The 26,908-nt window shown below is 42.4% G+C and overlaps 2 protein-coding genes across 2 annotated transcripts in view; both read right to left on the bottom strand.

Moving 5' to 3' along the window:
* Positions 1-470: 470 nt before the first annotated feature.
* tal2 (T-cell acute lymphocytic leukemia 2) lies at positions 471-2,553 on the bottom strand. Its single transcript, XM_060064570.1, has 2 exons — positions 2,141-2,553; positions 471-1,753 (listed from the first exon to the last, which is right to left on the bottom strand). Exon 2 carries the CDS (start codon positions 1,747-1,749, stop codon positions 1,417-1,419), a length of 333 nt encoding a protein of 110 aa, XP_059920553.1. The 5' UTR covers positions 1,750-1,753; positions 2,141-2,553; the 3' UTR covers positions 471-1,416.
* A 2,421-nt stretch (positions 2,554-4,974) lies between these two features.
* The window catches only part of LOC132467317 (protein shortage in chiasmata 1 ortholog), a 66,727-nt gene continuing 44,793 nt past the window's right edge, over positions 4,975-26,908 (bottom strand). Inside the window, exons 3-30 of the mRNA XM_060064531.1 lie at positions 24,651-24,777; positions 24,441-24,534; positions 24,167-24,345; positions 23,835-23,982; positions 23,389-23,494; positions 22,082-22,220; positions 21,851-21,955; positions 21,178-21,307; positions 20,919-21,013; positions 20,095-20,349; positions 19,957-19,986; positions 19,308-19,805; positions 18,743-18,955; positions 18,317-18,502; positions 16,423-16,515; positions 15,761-15,936; positions 15,231-15,300; positions 14,869-14,938; positions 14,070-14,245; positions 13,551-13,650; positions 13,326-13,437; positions 9,608-9,729; positions 9,284-9,371; positions 7,810-7,941; positions 7,312-7,461; positions 6,334-6,533; positions 5,474-6,162; positions 4,975-5,235 (exon numbers count right to left, since the gene is read on the bottom strand). Coding sequence (XP_059920514.1) covers positions 5,147-5,235; positions 5,474-6,162; positions 6,334-6,533; positions 7,312-7,461; positions 7,810-7,941; positions 9,284-9,371; positions 9,608-9,729; positions 13,326-13,437; positions 13,551-13,650; positions 14,070-14,245; positions 14,869-14,938; positions 15,231-15,300; positions 15,761-15,936; positions 16,423-16,515; positions 18,317-18,502; positions 18,743-18,955; positions 19,308-19,805; positions 19,957-19,986; positions 20,095-20,349; positions 20,919-21,013; positions 21,178-21,307; positions 21,851-21,955; positions 22,082-22,220; positions 23,389-23,494; positions 23,835-23,982; positions 24,167-24,345; positions 24,441-24,534; positions 24,651-24,777 — 4,572 coding nt within the window. The 3' untranslated portion in view covers positions 4,975-5,146. The remainder of the gene's footprint in view (positions 5,236-5,473; positions 6,163-6,333; positions 6,534-7,311; positions 7,462-7,809; positions 7,942-9,283; positions 9,372-9,607; positions 9,730-13,325; positions 13,438-13,550; positions 13,651-14,069; positions 14,246-14,868; positions 14,939-15,230; positions 15,301-15,760; positions 15,937-16,422; positions 16,516-18,316; positions 18,503-18,742; positions 18,956-19,307; positions 19,806-19,956; positions 19,987-20,094; positions 20,350-20,918; positions 21,014-21,177; positions 21,308-21,850; positions 21,956-22,081; positions 22,221-23,388; positions 23,495-23,834; positions 23,983-24,166; positions 24,346-24,440; positions 24,535-24,650; positions 24,778-26,908) is intronic.

Below are 26,908 nucleotides of genomic sequence, written 5' to 3'. Positions count from 1 at the left end.
AGGTGGGGTCCATGAGCAGGTTCCAGGGGGTACATGTCCAAGTTTTTAATTTGCTAATTACATCTATTTTGATTGTTGATCAATAAAGTCAATACGAAATAAGTACATTTTCAGGTACATTTCATTTTCAGGGACATTTATTATTATTAATAATGCTAGAGGACAATAGTATTACATTAGTCTAAAGGGTAGTCTTTTTTTTTGTTGTGAATGAAGGGGTACTTGAGCCCACTGATGAGGCTGGGGCATAAGTTAAATAATGGTTGGGGAACACAGTGACTCTTGAAGGTTGAATATGGATATTGAACAGACGTAAGGTACCCTTCAGCTAAGATCATGTTGTCTCATTCATTTTTTGTTTTCACTGCAGAAGAAAAACAATGGGTGGTAGTGTTTCTGTTTGTACCTGCTTGGTTAAAACTAATTGTGTTGCCGGGAAAATCACGTTCAGCAACAGGAAGAAAAATGTGTTATTATCTAATTGTTTATTAAATAAATGGTCAATAAATAATACTGTACAATCACAAGCAAATAAATACTTTAAAAAGGAGGTATTGGAAGGTATTAAAACAATGTTGACAACAGACAATCCATAATCTTTGGCTGGATGACGTGCGTATTAATGAACCAAAGAAGCAAATTAGTTTACATTAAGAAATAGGAGTCGAGTTCACAGAGTACACAAATAACTTAAAAGGTATTGTCAGTTTTCCCATAATTCATCTGCCCAAATCCTGCTCCATACAAGGTGGATACCAAGCAATTAAATCAAGATTATTTTACAGAAGGGTTCCCTAACTGTGCTGAAAATAGGGGGTATTTAATTGAAAATAAATAACCTTGGTAAATAAATCGACATCTAAAAGATGGCTCTGGTTTTCTACACAGAATATTAGCATGTCGCTACAAAGTGCCCCAGGTTTTTCTGAAATGATTGCAATCCTTGGCAAATTGGGTAAGCTGTTATCTATTGAAATGCCCTGGTGAAACTATTGCTTGAAATGTGAAATCCCATAATCCCCTCCATTTTCCTTGGCGGCGCAAAGAGCCTCTTACTGAATAACTTAATTAGTCCCTGATGGCCAGCGAGGACCGTAAAGATGGAGGCATGAAGGGAATGCTGTACATCCAAGTTGTAAACATCCATTCAAAACAGATTTTTTTTGTTTTAACATAATGCAGCCTCATGGACATAATATCTCAACACGGGTCCGGAATTTCAGCCAGATTGCATCAACAATCCACTAACATACCACAACCTGGCATCCGCTGCTGTCAGCTGGTCGGGACCACGCCACTCAGGAGGTGTCAAAGATATGCAGGGACACAAAATGAAGTCCGTGGAAGGGAAAAGATGGAGGCCATCTCCCTGTTGCCCCCAGCAGCCCCCCCATTGCGTCCATGGACCGCTGGAGACTACCAGGCCTCGGAGCTGTCGCAGCTGGACCCGGGCGAGGAGGCGTCCGTGTCACTGGCCAAGCCCCAGGGGTTGGACTGCAGGCGCTCCACGTTGCCCCGCAGGAAGGTGAGCAGCGAGCTGGGGGAGCCCGAGGCAGGCTTGCCGCTCTGGCTCTCCAGGATCTGCACCAGGAAGTTGATGTATCGCATGGCCAGCCGCAGGATCTCATTCTTGCTGAGCTTCTTCTCAGGTGGGTGGGTGGGAATGAGCTTACGTAGCTCGCAGAAGGCGGCGTTGACGTTGTGCTGGCGCCAGCGCTCCCGTGTGTTGGTGAACACCTTCCTGGTCATGGCGCTGGAAGGAGATGGCAGCAGGGGTTGTTGGATACTGTTTATTTACAGTCAGTAGTTCTCAGTCTTTACAGTCCAATTTGTGTAAACATCCATAATGCAATGAGGACTGCAGGTGCTATGAACATTTAGCCATGCTAATTGTTGGTTAACATAAGCAAAAAATAAGAACTTATTCACAAAAAAGAGATCTCTGGTATTCTATTTGAATGTCTTGATTATCTCTAAGGCTGTTGGCGTCCATTTGGGTGGCGATTAGAACTAAGGAATATTTAAACCTTTGATAATTAATGCAATAAAACAATTCAAATCATGTCTACATTCTAAAAAAATTCCCTAGATGGTAATTACTATTATTAACTAATAAAAAAATAAAAAAAGAATCACTCACCTGTGTGTATGTGTTCTAAAATGTTTTTAAAAAAATGGCTGTGTGCCAGTGTTGATCCCTCCCAAAAAGTCCACCGCAGCAGCACTCCAATATACAGGTCCTCACACTATCGCCTTCTCACTCTCTCTGAGAGCTGTATGTGTTCACGAGCAGGAGGAGGGTGATGGGGGAGAGAGGAAGCAGTAGCGAGAGAAAGAGAGTGAGAGAGGAGAGAGAGAGGGAAGGAGAAACCAGTTGGGGAGGAAGAAGGATGGAAGCTTGTGTCCCTGTTTTATAGCAGGATGAAGAGCATTGTGTGTGACGTGGGCTGGTGGCCTGCCTCTCGCGGTTCGGGGCATTGTGTGAGGTGTTAATCTGGAGCGTGTTTGTTAATGCCAAGCCTCGATGTTCCCCACAGGGCACATTTATCCTATTAGACAAAGAAAGAATCTACAGAGCCCCAGTGGGGTAGGGGATTATACAGGGGCCATATTTCATTAAGGATAATCTCTTTGTGATTTTCACATAATTTATTTGGGATACTTCAACATGAGTTCCGAATCAACTGTCTTTTTTTCTGTTGAATCCTTTAAGATTGAACCACTGGAAGGTGTGGGACTCCTATAAAGTTAAAAGGGCCAAACTGCCCCTTGCTTACCTTAGACTGGTGGTATTTGTTATTCCTGATGACATAGCCATCGATAACCTCCAGTGTTAAAGGACCAGGGTATCACTGCTGATGCTGTTAAATATACTATCATATCCAGATTGACAGTTGAACAATAAGGTTTTGTTAGCACTATGGTAATCGTGTTGAGCCATTCCTAGGGCCACACATATATCGCAGAGAAAACAGGGAGATCAGCAGCCCTTGGGTCACAGGCATTGGTTTAGGCCACCTCTCCTAAACTCCTCCCCCCACCTCGTTTTGCCCTCACTTAGTGCCTCCATCCCTCCCTCTCTCTTCTCTGCCTCACACTTCCACTCACAACCCAAAAAGTCTAGTTTAACCAATTGTCATTGTTCTTACACCCTTCAAGTGTTGTTTCAAAGATGCTGCCTTCCATAAAAGTCTCTCTTTGTTGAGTAGGAATTTACATAATCCGATTAGGGGAGCAGGATTAACTGGTAGCCTGGAGAACTGGGGCCGAGAGGCGGGGTACCGCCTCTGAGTCGGGGGGCCATTCTGCACATCCAAGTTGCTGCAGCTGCAGTGGGCTTTGACTCAGTGCGACCCCACATTCAAGACTCCAGGACTAATCACACTCTCGTGGGCAGAGAGAATATGGCCCTTCAGCAGCAGTCCCCACGGTATACAAGGGGTCCAGGTGAGGAGGCTGTCCAACCACCCCAACGATGTGGGCTCAGAGGTGGAAGCACACAGGAAATTACCCAGACTAAAGTGACAAAAACCATCACAGTCCTCCATTAAACAAGATCATTCACTGCAGAGGCAAATTCCATTTAGTCCCAATATAAAATGTAATATTGGTCAGCATTATGATGTATTTTGTTACCGGGACCCTAATTATGTGCTGAAAGTTGGCTTTCTGTCGAGGACCATCTCTGTGGAGAACCATCTATGTGGAGAACTATCTCTGTGGAGAACCATCTCTTTGGGGGAACATGTCTGTGGAGGAACATCTCTGTGGAGAACCATTTCTGGACCATCTCTCAATGGCATTAGATGATCTTCATGAGGGGGGAGGGGATCCTCATCTCCATTCATCCTCATAGCAACTAGAATGCTTTGCTCCAAAGGTTGACGTCAATGTACCCAAAGGCCGCAGACTTTGTATTGGATTCAATAGCAGGAGGGTGAGAAAACACAGGTGATCCACAGCGTGAAGAAGGTCTGCTTTAGGAGATAACGACAGCATGACCTTTAGTCGCTCTGCTTTAAACAGCCCGTTACTTCCCACCGTAAATCTTCTCTTCCATTCACACTGCGACATAAACGCTGCAGTGGGCAATCATTGCACCATTACACAACTGTTTACCAAGCCCCAAAACGAAGGAATCCTTTAACCTTGTTGCTTTTGTCCTCGGGCCATTAAAGACAAGCCATTGGAGCTTTGGTTTTGTTGTGTTCGGCTACAGGGCCTTTTGAGAGGGCTAAGCAGGAAGACAGGCCCGAAGGTTATTGATGGCGGTGGCGGTACGGCTACCACTAGCTAAGCCAGAGTAAGGTTGTCCAGAGGAGAGGAGTGTTGGCGGGGGAGGGGGTTTAGGAGGTGAGGGGTGGGTGTTGGGGTGTGGGCGGTGGTGTGGAGTTGATGTCCCCAAAGCAGTCTTTGTGCGGGGATCACTCCTGAGGGAAATGGCTTCACTCTGCTGGCGCGTCAAGATAAGCAGTCTCTCCACATGCTGAGGGAAAACGATAAGGGGATTGCTTCACTCAATGGGAGGAAAAAAGGAAATCATTTTGGAGCTTTTGAAACGAGAGGGATATTATCAGTTTAACTGGGGATGCCCAAATAACCCAGCCCACAAATTTAATTTGTTTCAATAGGAATACATTACATAATATACTCTAGAATATATATTTTGGTATATTATGTATGTGGTACATTCCTGAATTTCTTCTCTGGAACAGTTATGCATCATCTTATCTTATTATATGCATTATATTTCTGCAGTATATTGCCGTAAAGTAGGTTGGTGTATGTTGATCCCTTCCAGCAAAATTCAAGGGCAGCACTTAAATGACCCGATTGTGTGTCCACTGATGACCTGCTTTAGTCTGGACAGAAACAGACTGACCTAGAGAACCTACCTGCTCAGACTGTACAGAACCAGACGGACCAACCGCCAGAGGCAAAGTTGAACTAATAAAAGAGGAAGCTGCAAAAGTATAGGGGGACATACTTCAAAGTATGCATTTGATCCGTGTTTATTTTTATTAATATTATTATTATATAAATAAATAACAAAATAGTGTAATAATTAATGGGCTAATTGAAGATAAACTGCGTTAGAAGGTCCCAGTCTCTTTTGTATATGGTGGGATAAACTGAGGTCTAATTGTTATTTTAAGAACCTTAGTCTTGTCTGCCCATCACACCTGCCCGGCACCTTCTCAAAGCCAAGTCTTCCCCTCTTCAATGGCGGCAGCACTACAGGAAACAAATAATGAACCTTATTCATGTATTGGTCAGTCCCGGAAGGGTGTTCGTCCCATCTATATGAACTGATTTGCAGATGTTCTGCAACTGTATTAATTAAGTATTTATTACTAATTCCTTGAAAAATGTTGGTTTTGACTACTTTCAAAATTTGTATAGATTATTGTAAGCAAAATGAAGGTATATAATAGACCACACGGAGAGCCCTGCAACACTCATATCCCCTCACCTGTGTCCACCAGGCCGGCTGCCACCCCGCTCCTCTTCCTTTCCAGTCCCATCGTCCAGCACCGCGAGCCATAGCCTGGGGAGATGCCCATGGCCCCCCTGCTAACGCCACTACTGTGGACACTGCTTCCCCACGCCGGGGTCTCTTCCGGGGGCCTCGCACCTGGCACACAGTACCAGTGTGAGGATCCGGTGGTGTGATGGTGGTAGGGTGAGGATCCAGTGGTTTGAGGGTGGTAGGGTGAGGATCCAGTGGTTTGAGGGTGGTAGGGTGAGGATCCAGTGGTTTGAGGGTGGTAGGGTGAGGATCCAGTGGTTTGAGGGTGGTAGGGTGAGGATCCAGTGGTTTGAGGGTGATAGAGTGAGGATCCAGTTGTGTGAAAGTGGTAGGGTGAGGATCCAGTGGTGTGTGGGTGGTAGGGTGAGGATCCAGTGGTGTGTGGGTGATAGGGTGAGGTTACAGAGTTCCTTAGGATCCTCTGGATCCAGTCGTCCACTTCACTCTGAAGGGGCTGCACCTCCTCCTCCACCTCCTTCTCATCTTGCCATGGCTCTTTTCTGGCCCATGCACCCTGGAGAGAGGTGGACCCGCCAAACAAGACACTCTGATCGGCTTGGAAGACTGCGTTTATGTCCAGCATAGCCAAGCTGGGCTCTGGCTCACTGTAGCTGGTTTCTATTGGCTTTTCCCTAGGAGACATACAGTAAAATAACAATAATCATTATAATAGTTATATGGATCACTGTTCAAATGGAGTTTACAAAGTTAAATTGCTCAAGGAATAAACATAGGATAAAAGCAGAGAATATACAATAATAAGGGTGAAGTTCTGTATGTTGAAAGTATTTTCAAAGATGGACCTGAACAGGAAGTGGATGGCAGGGTCGGCAGTGCTGGGTTCTGATTGTTGGTTTATTGGTGTGGATGGAAGGGTGTTATAAGCCCCAGAGGTCCAGGGTCTCCTGGGCTCCCTGAGGCTGGTCTGAGTGTGGTGTGGGAGTATGTCTGGAGAGGATGGCTCCGTTCCTAGCTGGTACAGGGTCGTGGTGTCGCTGAAAAGCTACAAGACAGATGAAGGAAGGTTTGTACTTTTACATCAATATGGTGTGAGAAACAGGTATTTGATTTTATTCAACGTAATGTTACACACTCGGGATTTCCTTGTGGTGTGTGTGTGGATGATGGCTGGTTTAATGAGCCTCACCTGGCCCGAGTCAGACTTATTGAACACTGGGACTGAGTGAGGCTGCACACCTGTTGTACATTGAGCAATCAATGCGCACAGGTTATACCAACCATCACCACACACACTAGAGGAGATCTCATACAGATCATCTCCATGTACCATTGTCCTTCAAACTGTGCAATAAACCGGTAAATAAGTAAATAAACATTCACCGGTTTTCTGGGCTCCTCCACAACCAGGACCCTTTGGTCCTGGTTGTGGAGGAGCCCAGAAAAACCTCCACAACCAGTGTGGCAGCCACCGAGGTAGCATGTAGCACTTCCATTGCTACAATCTTGATGTTCGCATAGATAACACTAGAAAGCAGTATAGCTGGGGGTCACAACAGGAGAATCTAACGGTGAATAAAAATTGATTTAAACATCTATCAGTGTAAAATCTAAATTCTGAGGATTGTGGTTAGAAACACCAATCGAGGGACGATTATAGTCAGTGAACGTACTTTGGTACTTTATCGCAATGCATCAGATTTATTGTATGAAGTGTCTATGTGTCTTTATTTGTCCTTAGATAGAAACCAACCATACCAACTACAAATATCACTACCAGTAGTGCAAACACTGCTCCCACAGCCTTGAGGAAGGGGACTGACCTTGAGTACTTTGTGAGGGACTTCAGGGAGCAGCAGTTCCAGCTCAGAGAGCTCGGCCCCCAGAAGCCATGCCAGGGAAGGGGCCCTCCTCAGCATCAGCTGACTGACCAGAGGGTTCACACACGGGAACAGCAGCAAAGAGCAGTCCTCCTAACAGGGAGGACAGCTATGGGTATTTATATTTACACACACAAACACACACACACACACACACACACACACACACACACACACACAGAAAAGCAAGCACATACACACACTCACACACACACACACACAGACAAGCAAGCACCTACACACACTCTCACACACACACACACACAGACAAGCAAGCACCAACACACACTCTCTCTCACACACACACACACACACACACACACACACACACACACACACACACACACACACACACACACACACACACACACACACACACACACACACACACACACACACACACACACACACACACACACACACACAAAAAAGTCTGTGCACCTCTGAAGGCATGACAGCCAGCCAGTGCAAGTCCAGGTAGACGCTTGGCTCCCTTTTGCTGGACATGAGGCTGTGGAAGCAGATCCGGCTAACCCACTGGGCCATGTCCGCCACCTCTGACACCATAAGGACCTGATCAAACACAGCATGGGCCCTATCTTGCATCCGGCGCAAGTGACTTAGTCACTGGCGCATGTGTCGTTGCTAGTTTACAACTGGCGCAGAGCGTTCTTTTCCCACCACCGCCACTCGCCGGTAAATTAGGGATTGATCATGCGCCCCAAGGGGCGGTTCGGCGGAAGGAGGAGGCGTGTTCTGGCGCAAACGGTATTTTGCCGTTTCTGAATACCATTGCGCTACTGACCAGGAAATACCTGGTTTAAAGTCAGTGGCGCGTTGTTCAGATGCTATTTTAAGGGCGCATGCATACATGCGCATGCGATGCATACGGATTGCTTGTGCACCTCGCGCATACACTTTGCTTCTCCCATCTACCTAGCCGCACATTCTTGGTAAATTATTTGGGAAAGAACAGCTGATGCAGCGGTAATAAGTTGTACTTTTAAATCAATGCATCTGCAAACACCGTACAGCAAACACATATTTTCTTGACAGAGACATCGTGTAGGCCTACATGCCCATAACTTTTAGGATTGATGAGTATTTGATCGTGAAAAACATTGTTTTACCGCGAGTGAGTGTTAAAAAGAATGAATGAATGCGGGCGCGCGTGTGTGCTCTGTTTAAACACACGCAAACTAAACACGTAACGCATAATACAATCAATGGCAATGTCTATTACCGCGGGGACACATGCATATTAGGATAGCATACAATACTGATAAGAAACAATGTTTATAATGTATTGCGTATATCATTAAATAGAACCACAGTTACCGCATATCATATGTTATGTCATATACGTTTTCTTTGCCGAAATTTATTTGAGGACTCAGTATTTCTGAAGTTGTGGAAGAAAACCCCTTATTCCATGTGTGAATTAGGCCATATTATTTGGCAATAAACTGAGCCATTTGCAGTTTGAAATTCATGTGCATCTGTCTCATCGGAGACTGCAGACGCGCTGTCAAAATATCAACTCGTCCGATTCAAATGTGCTCATGGCTCTTAAAGGGGATGGGAGCTGGCACTCTCATTGGTTTGTTGGACGTTACGCCCAAACCACACCTACGGGTAACTAGGCTGCTTCAGACCAACCCTTTTGACACTTGCGCCGCGACGCAAGTGTCATTTATCCGCCTGTAAAATAGCGATAGCGCCGTAGAACCGCCCACAAAGCTACTTGCGCTTTGCGCTTCCCACTTGCGTTTCAGACCGTGAAAATAGGGCCCCATGTGTCTTTACTGACTCTGACCACAAGAAGCAATAGCTGGTACTATATTAAACTAAAATACAAAATATATACTGATAACTATACTATATTACTACTATAATAAACAAATATCATGTGTACCTTGACGTCTAGGTCCTCAGACCTCATACCAAACAGAACCAGAGATGAGTAGACCAACACCAGGCTGCTGAAGGCTTCACTGGATAGTCTGTCATACACACACACACACACACACACACACACACACACACACACACACACACACACACACACACACACACACACACACACACACACACACACACACACACACACACAGGAGGAGATGAACATGCCTATCAATTGTGTATGTGAATGGCATGTAAAAGTAATAATCAATTCTATATAATAAAGAAAAAGTAAGGCTGTCTATCTGTCTGTGTGTCTGTTTGTGTGTGTGCAGACCCTCCGGCCTTGCTATCTGGACAGTGCAGGATGAGCCAGCAGCGGCTGTACTGTAGAGACAGAGCAGTTAGCCTCATCACAAAACGCTCACTGTAGCCAGCATGGCCCAGCTCCTCCTGGTCCTTCACACACACACACACACACACACACACACACACACACACACACACACACACACACACACACACACACACACACACACACACACACACACACACACACACACACACGTCAGCATAAACCCACACAAGCACTTTTTGGGGGTAAAATGCAATTTTGATATTATACAAGCATTTGTGGACACATGCAGATACACACACACACACACACACACACACACACACACACACACACACACACACACACACACACACACACACACACACACACACACACACACACACACACACACACACACACAATATCAAGATTTTGGACATACATAGCACACAGAGGCTGTAAAAAGTAAGATGGCCGTGGCTGTTTTTCGATAAACCAGGGTTTATACAGAAATTCTTAAGGTGAATTTACTACCTTTTAATACCTTTTTTAATACATTCACCATATTTTTTAATACCAGCACGACTTCAAGAGAAAGAGAGAGAGAGACCATAGGAGTTTGATTAATGAAGATGTCCCAACGGGACTTGGTCCATAGTTTTTAATCAATATGTCAAAAAGTAGACAGACAGAGAGTTTTTGTGTCCAGTTTTGAAGTTAAGTTATAATTACCTCGTTAAATATTGTTATTACAGTGTAAAGGTTTCACATGAAAAACGCGTTACATACAACACTAGCCGCATTTACAAAGACACTTCTTATCCGATTAGATTTCTAATCGGAATAGATCTATTCCTATCATGCAATCTGAATGTACTGTATGCCTATGGCATTTACAAAAGTGCTTACGTTCGTATGTCTCTCGGGCACAACCGTCATGTTGGTCTGGACTTATATGATATATGTAAGGGATAATGTTGTAGCACAGAACGCCGGTCATTATCGGGTAAATAAGCCCCGACAGGGCGAACCGGACCGCGATGCGAAGCGGAGGTGTCTTGCTTCGCCCTGAAGGATATTATTTTCGGTAATGACCGGCAACGTTCGATACATTATTACACGGCTACTTGCCAAAACAGCAGAGAAATAGTCCGCAAAAGACGTTGACGTCGCTTAGAAACCGGACGCGCTGGGGTTGATAATTGACCGGACTACTTACGGAGTAATAAGAAAGACTTGAATCAGGGAAAAAATCCACTGTCCTTGGCAACGGTCAAGTTCAGGATGCATAAAAGTACCGACTGACCAATTGCGAAATACTGCAGCTGCTGATGCCATCTCTCTAAGTTAAAAAACCCACCCCAAACCAATAAAGTGTATCCATGTCGATTATAGTGGACTACACCAACTATACTATTCCGCATGGAATTATATACCGATCAGAGAATTGTATTCCGATTGAGCCGTATATAGGATAATTTTTTATTCAGATTGAGCGGTTTTCCATTTCTAATCGGATCAGAGGTGTCCATGTAAACGTGGCTGTCTACCGGTCACACCGGTCTCACGGTAACGTAAAAATCCATACCGTAGCTCAAATTCCCACCAGTGTACTTTCGATAGAGTGATTATCAGTCTACGTCACTCCCCGCTCTACAAGCATGTCATATGCAGAAAGAGACGAGAGCGACAAGAGCCTCATGTCTTGATGTGCGGTTGGTTGCACAAACCGTTTTAATAAGACTGATTATCCAATTTATTGGATAATCAGATAATCACTTCTTGCTTGCCAACATAATAAAACAATTCAACTAATTTATATATAATAATTATGCCCTGTCTTATTCATATTAAATGCTTATTAAATGTATACTCTGTTTGAGTTCATCTCCCTCAAAAAGCAGTCCCCTTTAATTACGATTGATCAAACATGTTTTGGACACCTCGAAGGGCATTATCCCGCTTATACCATGATCACTTGCCAAAGAAAATAAATTAAGATCATTCATTTATATTTTCATGCATTATACAATCCAAATATAAAGTTTTTCACATAAATAGGACGGACCTTAGCTACAACTTGGCAACGGGAGGTATTTTAGTCGGCTGAGCTATGAGCCAGAGAGCTAACGTTATGGATTGTACATATTTATAATTCGAAATTCGTCCCAGCCTTTACAGCCTTTACTTCCTACAAAATGAATCTTGTAGAAAACTCGTCCCAAGCGTCCCCGGCGAAATTATCGTCTATGATTTGATGACTGATTTCAACGATCAATGATAGTAACCCACCACAAACTGTTCACAAGAAGTCACAAATATATAGTACTTAACTTTGCCATTATCAGATAAAGATTATTGGTGGCCAAGTGCCTCACTTTAGCGTCCTTCACCCATCCAGCCACAGCATATTGGTAGGCATCAGTGCTCTTGAACGCTTTCAAGATATCTCCACTGTATGGGGAGGGGTTGTGGACTAAATAAATATATATGTCATGAAGATTGACTTGAGGCAAGCGTGAGGCTGATACTAATGGACTAAAAAAAACTAGGGGTAACAAATAAGGATCGGTGCCTAAAATCACTGATCCTTTTTTTCCCAGATATCTCTGTCTCTCTCTAACATTCAGATGAGCGGTGTGGGCGGCCATACTTGGCGAGATTGGTCGTGCAAATGGCGGCGTTACAGAAAACGTGACAGTATGAATAGCATTGGTTCTCAAACTGCGCCCGCGGGCCAATGGCGGTCCACAGAAACATTCCTGGCGACCCGCAATGACATACAGATGTAAGTAAAAAAAATATTAATTCAAACAAAAATAAATAAATATAAAGAGAAAAGTCGACTCTCTCTAGCTTTCAATTAAATCCTGTTACATTTGTTAGCTTTAATCCGACTGTACATTACTTTGAAAGGATGAACCTCAGTTTCGTGCTTTAGACTATTTTTTTTCCTTTGGTGGCCCTCAGTCAAATTCTGGGTTCCTAAGTTGGTCCTCAGCTGTCAAAACGTTGAGAACCCCTGTAGCATATAACCACATTGTCTAATTACAGTTTAATTCAACAAATGTTCTTTTTGAGATCATTCTGCACGCGCATGCGCCGTGTTGATAAACAAATAATCCCATTCGTTTATATAATCATTGATATCATTGATATCACTCAGGTCCTACTTGCTACATTAAAATAATCCACGCAAGTTTTAGTGATTTTAGGAGCTAGGCCGGCACGTAAATTACACAAATTGAAAAACTCATAGGCCTTGTTGGAAATGTAATACCTCGTCAGATGACATTTAGTACTTTTTAATACTTTTTAACGGCCTTAATTTGGGCTAATTTAATTTACTACCTTTTAATACCTTTAACAACCCCTGTAAACAAACAGCCGAAGGCGGCAGAAATTTGATTTGTTAAGTGAGTTTTAAATTAGATTTAAAGTAATTGATTCCCATAATCATAATGAAAGTGATTATATTATGATAATGAGATAATAAATCATTAATAAACTAACAATTCCATTATGAAAGTATGGCGTTGCCCTGATTCAACATTAATCTAAACCTTGTCAAAGCCCCAATCCTTTGCTATGCATTCAGTCAAACCAGGGGAGGTTGCTGTAAAGCATGGCTTCTTCCCCTTCAAGAAGGTTCAAGAATTTGGGATTTTCACCCCCTAAATTGCCCTAATCCTTCTCCTTAAATATAGTTCTCTGGTACCTGGATAACAATTGCAGTGCTTTCGTTGACAGTGACAATCACATAGTGCTGTGTTCCTCCAAACAACTGCAGAGCTGGTGAGTAGCTCCGCTCCAAAACACTGATGTTGTGTCTAAGTACAATGAAACACAATGTTGTAACGACAACTACAATGAAACACAATGTTGTGTCTAAAATTTATGAAAACGATATAGTTAACCTGGAGGATGAGTTGGGAACCTCTACCTGGTCTCCAGTGTTTGGAGGAGCAGAGGGCTGTTCAGGAGTCCATCTGTGACCAGCAGCACAAATGGTACGCTTTCCTCCAGACAGGCTGACGGGACCTCTGTGAGGAGAGAAAAACACACAGATAGATACAGAAAACACAAAGCACAGCAAAAAGGGCAGCAACACAACAACCGCGTTTGAACAATAACACAAACACACACCACACACAAACAGTTACACACACTACTTGCTTTTAATGTTTCGCTCGTAATTTTTTTAAGTTTTAATTCAGTCCTGTGTTGTCAATAAGATGCTACATACATAGATGCCTACTTGTCGATGTTGTCTTGTTGAATTTCTGTATTTGTTGTTTTTATGCTACTGAGCCTTAAAAGTCTTGGACCCCAGTAAGACTAGCTGGTTATTATGTGGTCAGCTATTGTTGATCCTTCTAATGGATAAATAAATACACAGGTATGGCAGCTCCTCTTTCACCAGACTCTCTATGGGGTGAATCAGTGCAGTCTGAGGGCTGACCCCGGCGGGGCAGGCTGGTGAGGAGGCAGAGATGATGGATGTTCTTCTCCTTGCAGAGTGCTCCCCACGGGGAATGTCCCGGGCGGTCGTACTCCACCACCAGGGAGAAGCACGGCCAGGGGAAGTCTGCTCCTATGTGCTGACCACACGCCACAACGCACACCACCCCACACACACTGCAGACAAGGACCGGAATGAATGGAGTTCAGCTCAATGACGAATAACTACAGAAAACCTCTTAAAACTGCCATCAAATGTATTTTCACACTCGTTTACATGCACCGCTTAATCCGAGAACAGCCATAGTTCGACTGTGCTCCTCAATTGGACAACTGCAATTTTCAGAGTATACATGGAGGTAAGAAAATCGATTATTTGGCCGAAGCATGTTATACCCCGGTACAATAGGTGGCGCTTTACCCATTTCAACGAGTGGTAATAGAGTCACGGCTGACCTCTGCTCTTTTGCTCCTTGACATCTCCATCGTGTTGTTTGCTGTTTTCAAAAGTGACAACCACACGACTATCGTCTCCTTCTACTTCCGGCCCCGGGAAAAAATCGTAAGCACGCACAGAACGCAGAATCCGATTCCAATCCGATTGAACATATACATGCATGATTAATGCGACTATCAATCTAATAATCACATGGTCTTAATCCGACCATGAGAAACCCGATTAAGCCGATATTAATCCGACTACATGCATCTTAAAAATCCAATCCTAGTCGGACCAACCCAATAATTTGGTTTTCTCGAGTGTCATGTAAACTCACTGAGTGTTGTTTCCCAATACACACCTGTTGGTCACCGTGGCGCCATTAAGCTTGGGCTGGCCCTCCTCGGGACCAATTGCAGTAGCAGCCTCACCTGATGAAGAAACAGAATCATGAGGATCTATGGTATTGGGAGTTATTCCTTCACATCCAGATGTGTAACTGATAGTGAGCAGGCATACTCCAAGTCTAGTTAAGGACTTCCTAGTGGTTGCTTCCTCCCAAGCGTTTCCAGCGTTAGCATCAGTGGCTTAGCCCTCTATCAGAAAAGGCGGCCAATTCTTACAGGTGTCTAGCTAGGTCAGCAACATGTCTATTACCTTGAGGTGAGAGCTGGTATTGTACCACACTGATCACAAAGAGCTGAGATATGGGGATATTAGTACCTGTAGCTTGGTTCAGGGCTTGCACTATTGTGGCTGTGGTGTCACTATCAACTGTTGTTAAGATTAGAACCTAGGAAAATTAATATTTTCAAAAGGGGAAAGAAACATCAATTAATCTGAGGTAATTGATTCGTTATGAAGTACAGTTAAGAAAATATACTGCTTACAATTTATTAATCCCTTTAGGGAAATGCAGGGATTACAACACCATAAAAGGACAGCGCATATCAAACAAAAGAATAAAAGAGAATAATGGTAATCCTAATATATATATACACATATACACCATTGATCAAATATAATAACAAGGGTTAGAACAAAATCATCAGTTCATAACTAGTACAGTACAGAACAGTTCATAATAAGAGTTTCTATGATGCTTGCTACTCTGTGTGAAACAAACATTCACGCGCACGTTTTACAACCTCTACCTCAAAAGGAACGGTATTTATTGTTTCATGTCCGACTAATCCTCAAGAAAACGATCAATCTGATCCAGAATCAAGAGAGTGTGCTCCCCGCAAACTCACCTTGTCCGAGGAGCTGTGTCTGCTCTGGAGCCACGAGAGCAGCTGGTCCTGCAGCTCCAGAAGCTTGGGGTTGGGCTCCTGGTTCCGGTGGCTGAGATAAACCACCACCTGCAGTCGCTTCACCAGCTGCTCTAGGCGCTGGCCTGAACACGCTATGGCAGCCTGGGTCAGGTACTCTGAGAAAGAGGGAGAGAGACAACTTTTTCTCAGCAGGAGGAAAATTTGTGTGTTTGTTACCTTCACCGACAGGACTATAGATATACACATTGAATGTCTCCATTTACAAAACACATTGACTTTTTAAAGCTAAAACATCCCTTCAGTCTCTATTTCAGGAAGGACAATGCGATGATGTCGAATGGATATCATTGTAAAGCCATGCACTCTTTCAAATACTGTCCCATGAAGACCTGGCCTTGCCCCTATGTTTACCTTGACAACACAGAATTAAATGGAAGGCATGTGTGCGCAAGGCAATCCTTTTGCTTTGCCGACCCTGTGAGCCATTTGTTGCACTGTGAACCCAATAGCTCTGTATATTAAAAGTCTGGCCATATGTCCACACGCCCCAAGGTGAACAAAATAACGTCATAAGTGGCACCCTCCCACCCACGGCTCCCCACTGGACCACAGGGAGTTCTGACGTTACTGTTGTTACTAACCCACAGCTGTGATGAGGTCACACTGAAGCATCATGTCTTTGAAGGTCACCAGAACATGGATCAGGGCCGTCTGGTTGAACAGCAGCTCTTTATCTGTCATGTGAAAAAAACATTGAAGTTTCTGCCAGGGCTTTGTGAACTGTGACAACAGCCAGGTATAAGTAAGCCGCTTCTTACACCTGGGGCCCTATCTTGCATCCAGTGCAATTGACTTTCTACACTGACGCATGTGTCATTGCTAGTTTGCAACTGGCACAGAGCGTTCTTTTCCCTCCACCGCCACGCGTCGGTAAATTAGGGAACGACCTTGTGCCCCAAGGGGCGGTTTGGCGAAAGGAGGAGGCTTGTTCTGGCGCAAACGTTCCCTGGTGCTATTTTGCAGTTTCAGAAAACCATTCCGCCACAAACCAGGAGATACCTCGTTTAAAGTCAGTGGCGCGTTGCTTGTGCACCTCGCGCATACACTTTGCTTCTCTCATCTACCTAGCCGCACATTCTTGGTAAATTATTTTGGAAAGAACAGATGATACAGCGGTAATAAGTTGTACTTTTAAATCAATGCATCTGCAAACACCGTACAGCAAACACATATTTTCTTGACACAGTCATCGTGTACAAGCCCATAACTTTTAGGATTGATGAGTATTTGATCGTGAGAAAATATTGTTTAACCGCGAGTGAGTTTTAAAAAGAATGAATGAATGCGGGCGCGCATGCGTGTATGTGTAAAATAATTAATGAATGTGGCCGCACGTGTGTGCGTCCATCTGTTTAAACACATGCAAACTAAACACGTAACGCATAATACAGTCCATGGGAAATGAATATTAACGGGGGGACACATGCATATTAGGAACACAAGTCGATAACGATAATGCATACAATACTGGTAAGAAACATTGTTTGTTAATGTATTGCGTATATCATTAAATAGAACCAGTTATCGCATATCATATTTGTGTTGTTTTCTTTGCCGAAATTTATATGAGGACTCTGAAGTTTCTGAAGTTGTGGAAGAAAATGCTATTCCATGTGTAAATTAGGCCATATTATTTTGCCATAAACTGAGCCATTTGAAGTTTGAAATGCATGTGGTCGTCATCTGTCTCATCGGAGACTGCAAACGCAATGTCAAAATATCAGTCAGATTCAAATGCGCTCATGGCTCTTATATGGGATGGGAGATGGCACTCATTGGTTTATTGCACGTTACGCCCACAACCACACCTACGGGTAATTAGACTACTTCAGACCCCTTTTAGATTTGCGCCGGGCGCAAGTCATATAGAACCGCCCACAAAGCTACTTGCGTTTGGTGCTTCTCTCTTGCGTTTCAGACCGTTAAAATAGGGCCTCTGATGTTCATAACAATGTTGACTTGGTAATGCTGTGTCCTACGCTACCACCTAGTGGTGTGATAGCAGATCACTATGTGGCAGGATGCGCTGTCCTCCACATAACATTGATTTTCCTTGTAATCTGTAAAACCTTATTTACCCAAACGAGATACGTATTAATTAGCCTATTTATTAAAGCTTTTTAAACTTTAAGAAGAGTGCCTTGGTCAGCTTATCTTTTTTAGAAACTATGTTTTTGTATACCTAAAAGCACCTTTGCACTTGCTGATTCACTTAATCAGAACTATGCCGTAGTCCTCCAACCTGTCTACCTTACTACTATCTCATGTGTACTTTTGATATTGCAGCTACATTTCAACTACTCTGATTGTGAATATAGAAATATACTCGGTAGAATACTGTATATTTTGGTAGTTTCATTGTTTTCCATTTTTATCTAAATTCTCTGTATTACTGCTGGGGCACCAGAATTCCCCATCTGGGATCATAAAGTATTATCTTGAGTTTGTTAAGTATTATCCACATGATAAAGACACCTCTCTGAACTTCTCCTTGCTGCCTGCAGAGCTCCTTCTCCTGCTGTCTGAGGACGAAGCGGGTCTGGTCAGGGGTGATGCTGCTGAAGTCTCCCCAGGCCGGGCAGCTGAGCCCCAGCTCCCTGGCCCTGGACAGACTGGGCTGGGCGACGGCCAACAGCTCACAGTACGCACGCCACACACTCTCTGAGGAGACAGCAGGTCCACCAGGCAGTGCTTAGGAACAATAGACTCAAACCCAGCATTGAGAGGTTGACACACTCATCAAAAGGGCAGGACCTTGCCCTGCCCTTTGATTCAGCCCTATTATCCCAGTCCAAGAGACATATATACATATATATATATACATATATATATATATATATATATATATATATATATATGATATATATATATTATTTTTTTATAAATACTGTCACTTAATACCTGTGGCTTCAACACATGCAACTCTTCCTTCCTGTCTGTCCTGAATAAGCGGGGGACCAGGAAGGGCCTGACTGGGCGGTTGAGCCTCTGTCTCTTGGACTGGGGCTGAGTGACTTGCGACAACCCCAGTCCTCACCATGGGCCAGCCGTGGGGTCCCAGGATATGGTGTGACTGAGGTTTTGCTGGAGTTGGCTGCTGCACTCTTGGTCCTTCTGATACACAAAATATTAGACGGCATTAAGGATCTATGATAGTGAGGATTATTGATATAATACCATATTGAACACATTCCGAACTAGGAATACACATTATTGGCTTGACTTCCATTAATTACTTCTAATCGTTCTAATGCGCAAATAAACTTTTGAAATGATTATTACCACGCAAAAGAATATTTTAATACAGTATAAATTATGTTTAACTAGTTGTATGTATGTATTGCATGACAAAGTGAATGACTAGTTAGTGAGCTAGTTAGTTAGTACTTCTAAGTGCTAAGTCCTCATTTAGTAAGAGTACTCTGGCAGAATGTAAGGATACATAACAGAGGGATTGGGCCTGTACCTGTGTATCCGGGGCATGGCTGGGGTAATACAGGGTCAGGGGATGTCTGCTGGGACCGGAGCATCATAAAGGTGGACAGAGGGTCTGGATCTTTCTCTGCCAGGAGACTCCTCTTATTGTTTCTCAACAAAAGATGGGCGGATTTGGCACGTTCAGCACCAAAGGAAGTGCAGAAACTGGGTTGGCTCTGGTTACGGGTGGCAGGTCTGGTTACATGTCTGGAAGTGTCCTTCAGATCCAGGAATGTGGTTTCACATACTAAAAATTTCTCTTTGGCCGTTGAATTGGAAACACTAACTGCTGGCAGCAGCGCAGAGGTTTCTATTTGTTTTTCATTAGTTAGGACCATGAAGCTCTGATGAACTTGGCTTACAACATTGACTTTATTTTTTCTGACAGCACATGTGGACGTATCAAAGTTCATAGGTATTGCTGGTTGATCTGATGGAACTCCTTTCTTCAAGATGGATTTCACCCCTTTGATTGACACTTCGGGCACTGGAAGACAAGGCAGATGAGTTTTCTACAGAATATGCTTAAAGTCAAGTAAAAAAAAATACATCAAAACAAAACAGAATGTACTGCACTGAACAAATCAAGGACCCTTCAACTAAACTAAAACTAAATAGACAGAGAAGACATTCCTTACCACTATCCTTTTCCTGTGCTGTCAGAATATCTGCAGAGAAGGAAGAGGAAAAAAAACATAAGGGTAGTGCAGTGGGGTCATCATTCTCATTGTGAATGGTAATATGAAAATTGACAGATAACTTTTCAATGGACGAACTTTCAATGTGTTCAGGAGACAGTGCTGTGAAGTCTTCCATGGTAGGCTCCTTGGTGCTGGAAGATCCAGAGGTCAGGTTCTCTGTGAACTCACAGCAGCTAAAACACAACCCAGGTACTCCTTTCACCCACAGCATCTGTGACTGTAGGATAGCATCACTGCTGCCATGAACACAGACCAAAATCTCCTTATTCAGCTCCTTCAGGGCATTGGACACAGGGTAGAACTCCACAGCTGGATTGTGTGTTTGTGGTTCTGTTAAAAAGCAGAGGAGTGATTAGGGCTGGGGGATAAAAACGATAACGATATGTATCGCGATAGCTACGTAATTAATATCAATAGAAAATGTGTTCGATAGAACGATTCGATATATTTATTCCTCGTTGTAAGAAACCGGAGCAAAAAGTCTACTTCTAGCTCCGCTTTGAACCAGAGGTTGCGAAGCAACGTTGGTTGAACTATTCAAGACGGCTGCGCCCAGTGTGACTTGAAGCATGAACTGTTTTCATAGTGCTTGGACCGCTTTGGTGGTTTAAATGGCCATTTCAATCACTCGTATTAAAGTGATGATTATATGCAAATTTCACGTCAAGTTATAAGAGACTAAATGTGTCACGTTTGATTTATTATGAAAGTGAGGTGTTCTTAAGTATAAGGCTTAGGCACTTATGCTCCATGTGGAAGCCCTCGGGATGCACTGTGTACAGAACACTTATCCTTTGGAGGTATGACGCTTTTTAATGGCAGCTCAACTGTTTAATGGTGTTCAATAACCAACTGCTTAATAATGAAAGTATTGATTATCAATTGAATAACTGTAATACCAGTCAACAGAAAGCCCAGTACACAGTTGAGGTGCTTCTCTGCTTTCCAGACATACAGCTCCATCTCCTGCTGATCTCTCGGTGAGACTAAAGATCTGCATGTAAGAAGAACCCAGGGTTATCTTGTCCAGTGTACAACTCTTTCAGAAATACGCACAACAAGCTATTTTACACGTTCCATTACAATATATTACATGTTACATAAATACATTGCAAATATATTGATGTATTTAATAATGACTGTAGAAGTATGGCTTACGGTCTGTGGAGCAGGGACAGTTGTTCCAGAGGGAGCTGAGTGCCAGACAGCCAGAGCAGGGTTAAACCAGCCTGGGTAGGGGGTGTCAGAGGCAGGTCCAGTTCCAACGCAGTAGAAAGAACCATGTGTCCTGAAAATAAACCGTGGAGCGCATTCACAAACTCATGTTCCTAAGTAAAGACAGACTTAGAACACAAGACATCACATGTGCTTTGTTGTGAAATTTAGGGGATTTGGTAGAATTACCTAATCACTTCCTATTTACATCTTACTACTCACACAATGAGATATTAAAAGGGTTACAATGACCTGAGCTAGCTGCAAAATAAGCCCTCAACAGCAATGCAATAGGCCATTACCTTTCTATTCCCACAATGACACTGGCATTTAGTTCGTATTTTTTACTAAAAGCCCCGATATAAAATGGTGTTGTGTTCCCACAGACCAAATGGCAAATGCACCACTGCCTGCTATTGATCAACAATACCAAATGAATCATCATCTCTCATCTCACCACGTCTCATGTCTTATCTCATCTCTGTCAGTCACATCAAAGTGACTTTTTTGTCTACATCATCATCATACATCACCATGCTCTACAGCTGTTTGACATCCTAACTAAGCACGCCGATTTAGATTTAGTGGAAGTGTTAAGTACATCGGGGGCCTTTACCTATAGAGCCTAAGGGGTCTCCAACCATCTTAATATCAGAAGCCGTCTCCTTTATTGGATTAAGCCGGCTAATGTCCACTGCCAGCTGTGAAGCTTGAAGGTTAGCTGAAAGAAAACAGTTAGTTGAAGTTGATGGTCCAATCAATTGATGTCTTTGCTTTCATTTTTCTACCTCATTGTAATGCATTTTGTGTGTGTTTTTTATCTGGGGTTTAAGAAGGTCCTTATTACCCTTACGAAGCACATTAAGTGTTGAGACTTGATACTCCAGGAGCTCGGGAGCAACTTTCAGGACCTGTTCAATGCTCAAGCTGCAGTAATTCTCTCTGTAGAGGTAGAGTATTTCCAGACCAACTGGTAATAGTAGAGACTACAAAACGGAAAGAAAAGGCTTGTGGAAATTTATGTTTTGCAATTCAGCTATTATTATTTAGATGAATTATTATTGGTTGTAGTAAAAAGACAATGGGAGTAGAAAATAGTAGTATATATATATATATATATATATATATATATATATACATATATATTAGAGCTGTCAAGCGATTAAAATATTTAATCGTGATTAATCGCATTAATGTCATAGTTAACTCACATTAATCGCGATTAATCGCAAATTCGTTTTCTATGCTAGATATCCCTTGATTTCTTTGTCCCATTAATTCTTCTCGTTTTAATTCTCTTATCAACATGGTGAAGTGCATCGGCTTGCCTTGTGCAAATGATTTTTTATTGATAACAACATTGGCATATACTGATCAAAACAGGAAGATACAAAAAAAGAGCCTATAGTGCAATTAAAATCTAAGCAGTCGTTTAGACTGCTTTGAACAAATGTCATTTGAACATAGCAGTCAGGCTACTGCTTCTTTGTTTAGAGCCAAAGAATTATTATTATTATTATTTATTTATTTTTTAAATAAAATATTTGCGTTAATCACGCGATAAAAAATTTGACGCCGTTAAAATTGGTTTGCGTTAACGCCGTTAATAACGCGTTTAACTGACAGCTCTAAAATATATATAGATATATATTAGAGCTGTCAAGCGATTAAAATATTTAATCGTGATTAATCGCATTAATGTCATAGTTAACTCACGATTAATCGCAAATTATTTTTCTATGCTAAATATCCCTTGATTTTTTTGTCTCATTCTTCTCATTTTAATTCTCTTATCAACATGGATGGCAAGCCGAAGTGTATCGGCTTGCCTTGTGCAAATGATTTTCTATTGATAACAACATTGGCATATACTGATCAAAACAGGACGATACAAAAAAATAGCCTATAGTGCAATTAAACGACTGCTTTGAACAAATGTCATTTGAACATAGCAGTCAGGCTACTGCTTCTTTGTTTTGAGTCCAAATTTTTTATTTTTTTTTATAAAATAATTGCGTTAATCGCGCGATAATTTTTTTAACGCCGTTAAATTTGGTTTGCGTTAACGCCGTTAATAACGCGTTTAACCGACAGCTCTAATATATATATATAGCAATAAATAATTGTTGTATATATCTTACAAATATATCTTACATCATGATTGAGCACAGCCTCTGTGTGGAACTCTTCATGTACGTGTGAGCTGGTTGTAAATTCTTTATTGTCTGCATAAGGAGGGATCTCATAAGGTGCACAATGCCTGCAAAACAGGCCCATTAGGTTGAGACACTCAACAATCAGAACTTGAACAACGAAAAACACTGCTTGACCTTGACTTTCACATTGCCTACTATGACGGAAACAGTACGTACTTACTAGTCCTAATACTAGTTATCCATAATGAAATGCTTCTGTGCGTGAGTGCTGGCTTTTGGTAATTATATGAATTTCCAAAAAAGTACATTTCTTAAGAAGAATATGTACTGATTGAACAACTATAGTGAAGCCATTAAACATAAATTCAGGATTCTGACAAGAAAAATCAACTTCAAAATAAATGACTTCTATACACTCAAACTGCAGAGTCCTGTCCCTTTCACCTGAGTATGAAATCCTCTGAGAGTATGCTTGTGTTGAGGAGAGGGTCTAATACTTGAATCCTACTCAGACTTGACAGCTTGGCTTTCAGCGTGTGCAAGTGACTCTTCAAGACAGCGAGAGGCCCCAGGACCTCTTCTAGCAGGAGATCTGGAGTATGGATAATACGTTTTTATTTTCACATCAAATCTATTTGTTCTTATACTCAGTACTATAGCATTATTAATAACACATTTGGCAATCTAATACATTCATGACGTTTCAGAATATAAATCAGAAGAATTCAAACGATAATGCAGGAATAATTAGGTATACTGAATCTCAAACCACTCACCCTTGTTGTTATATGTGACTGACATGAGGTCAGTTGTGCTCTTGTAAAAGCGTTCTTGCCTTGGTGTGAAACAGTTTGAGTCCTGTAAGAGTCTTGCTAACGCGTCCTGGTCAAAACCTTGCTGGGAGTTTTGATCTGGACTTGGTACCACATCTATCAGCTCTCCTTTATTCCTTAACCTGTAGTACGAAAACACTCCACCCTAACTACTGGACTCCTTAAAATATGCCAAATAAGTGAAGAAAAAGAGTAAATGAATCAATAGAAATGTTACCTTTCCAAAGGCAGATGAACTGGCTGTTCCTTTCTTCTTGGGTCATCCAGTATACATACATTCACCGACAGCTTGCAGGTTGAGATAACACTTCCTACAGAGGATGTGGAAGTACATCACACTGGGCGCCATCTCGTGCACACAGAATTTAACAGGGTGTGAAAACCTTGTTAAATTCTGTTTACGTTTCAGGCATACAATAGCCAATACCTCTGATCCATGGCTTCCTGTAGGCATCTCCAGCGAGGTGACCGGTGTGAGGATAGACATCACTGCTGATATCATATAGCACGGGCAGGGCCAGGCAATCCATCCTCACCTTCAAACTAGTGACGGCCTGAAATATCAGAGGACGTCATGATGATTACCCCCCCTTATTTCTGAAAAACATGAATTGTCCCCCCACCCAATAAAAATACCCTAAATTATTCAACATTTAACAAATGCATTTTCAGACTTCAGTCTTCATATTTTAGATTCACATCTAAAAATAAATGATTGAAATGGTGGAACAAATAATGTTTGACAAATATGTTTTTGACTCCACATTCCATCTCTGGTCTCCTCCACTACAATGCAAATTATTGGGTAGTTTCTTACACACGATGACATCAGCAGGCTTTAAAAAAGCCTGCTATATCTGTATAATCTGCTGAACACTCTACTCTCTACTCTCAAGGGTCTCAATGCGGCTTTGGTCCGTGTCTCCGCAACGTGACGTCATGCAATGCCTTCTGGGGGAAATGAGAATCAATAGAGGGATTATCAGTCTACGTCACTCTACGTCACTCCCCGCTCTACGCGCATGTTGTTGGCAGAAAGAGACGAGAGCGTCAAGAGCCGCAATCATGTCTTGTTGTGCGGTCGGTTGCACAAACCCTTTTAATAAGACTGATTATCCCATTCATTCTACTTCTTGCTTGCTAACATTCTAAAACAATTCAAATACTTTAATAATTATGCTTTTTCTTATTCGCATTGTATGCTTAATAAATGTATACTCTGTTTGAGTTCATCTCCCTCAAAAAGTAGTCCCATTTTTGACACCTCGAAGTAGGGCTGGGCGATATATCGAATATATGCGATGTATCGCGAGATGTTCTCCAGGGGATGTATAAAATGCCCATATCGCGAACATCGAATATAAATTGGGACGCAATGTTTCTTTTTGCCGCCGCCGGCATACTCGTTGTGCTTTCACGCGACGGGGCGACAAGATCTCATACAAAGTGAACGTAGAGACGCGTATCTGCCAATCAGCGTTCAACAGCGTGGCCACTGAGTGACATGTGTAACGTAACAGCCAACCAGCGTTCAACCGTCAAACTCGGTGCAGTGCAGTCCGGGGTGAACTGCAGCACGGAGGAGAAAGTGATTGTTGCCGTTTGCGACTCCCGGAGCTCTATATATAATGATATATAATATAATATAATATAATTGGTTATATAATATCACGGATAAAAGCTCTGTGCGCCTCCTGATGGCCGTAGCGTGGGGAGCTCTCATAGGGATTGGGCTTCTCGGGGTTTGTTTAACGCACACGCACAGCGTTCCCTTCTCTCGCTATTTCCGGTGGCTCTCTAAACTCACTCCCCCCGCCCATTGCGAGTCCACGAGATTCTCATGGACGCGCGTGTGTGACGTAGTCTGGAAGGCGCGCTGCTGTAGGTGCGTGTACCTCCGACTGGTGAGTGAGAACAGCCAGAAAGAGAAAAAAGGATGGAAACTGAGGATTTGGTTTCGAAAAAGAATAGCACTGGATCCTTCGTCTGGCAGTGTATATATAATAATTATTATTCAAACTGTTAATAAATAATTAACGGTTTGAATAAATGCTGTGTTGGTAAATCTAACTTGCTGTGATTTTCCTTTTCTTATGTGCAAGTTCTAAATTGTTCCAATAGAAAGCACTGATGAGTTTAAACAATATGTTGTTTCATGTAATCTACATGCAGACTTATGTTTCAGTAATACTAGAATTATTACTGACGTAACATTATGCCAGACATGGTTGAATCGAGCATTTATGATGTGCTCTAGAGGAGATTCAAAATATATCGAGATATATATCGTGTATCGAGATATAGTAAAAAAATATCGAGATATTCATTTTGGCCCATATCGCCCAGCCCTACCTCGAAGGGCATAATTCCGCTTATACCATGGTCACTTGCCAAGGAAAAGAAATTCAGAACATTCATTTATATTTTCATGCGTTTTACAATCCAAATATAAAGTTATTCACATAAATAGGACGGACCGTAGCCACGACTTGGCAACGGGAGGTATTCTAGTCCGCTGAGCTATGAGCCAGAGAGCTAAGGTTATTGATTGTACGTATTTATAATTCAAAATTCGTCCCAGCCTTTATACCACAGATACTCTAGGTTCTATAGCTATAACCGCGTTGTATGATCAAAGAAAAATTCATTTTTCACAATTTACCAGCTCTCATTTTGAAGAATAAT

This window comes from Gadus macrocephalus, chromosome 11 (assembly GCF_031168955.1).
Source record: "Gadus macrocephalus chromosome 11, ASM3116895v1".
In the NCBI taxonomy this organism is placed as follows: Eukaryota; Metazoa; Chordata; class Actinopteri; order Gadiformes; family Gadidae; genus Gadus; species Gadus macrocephalus.
This window is presented reverse-complemented; position numbering and strand designations above follow the sequence as displayed.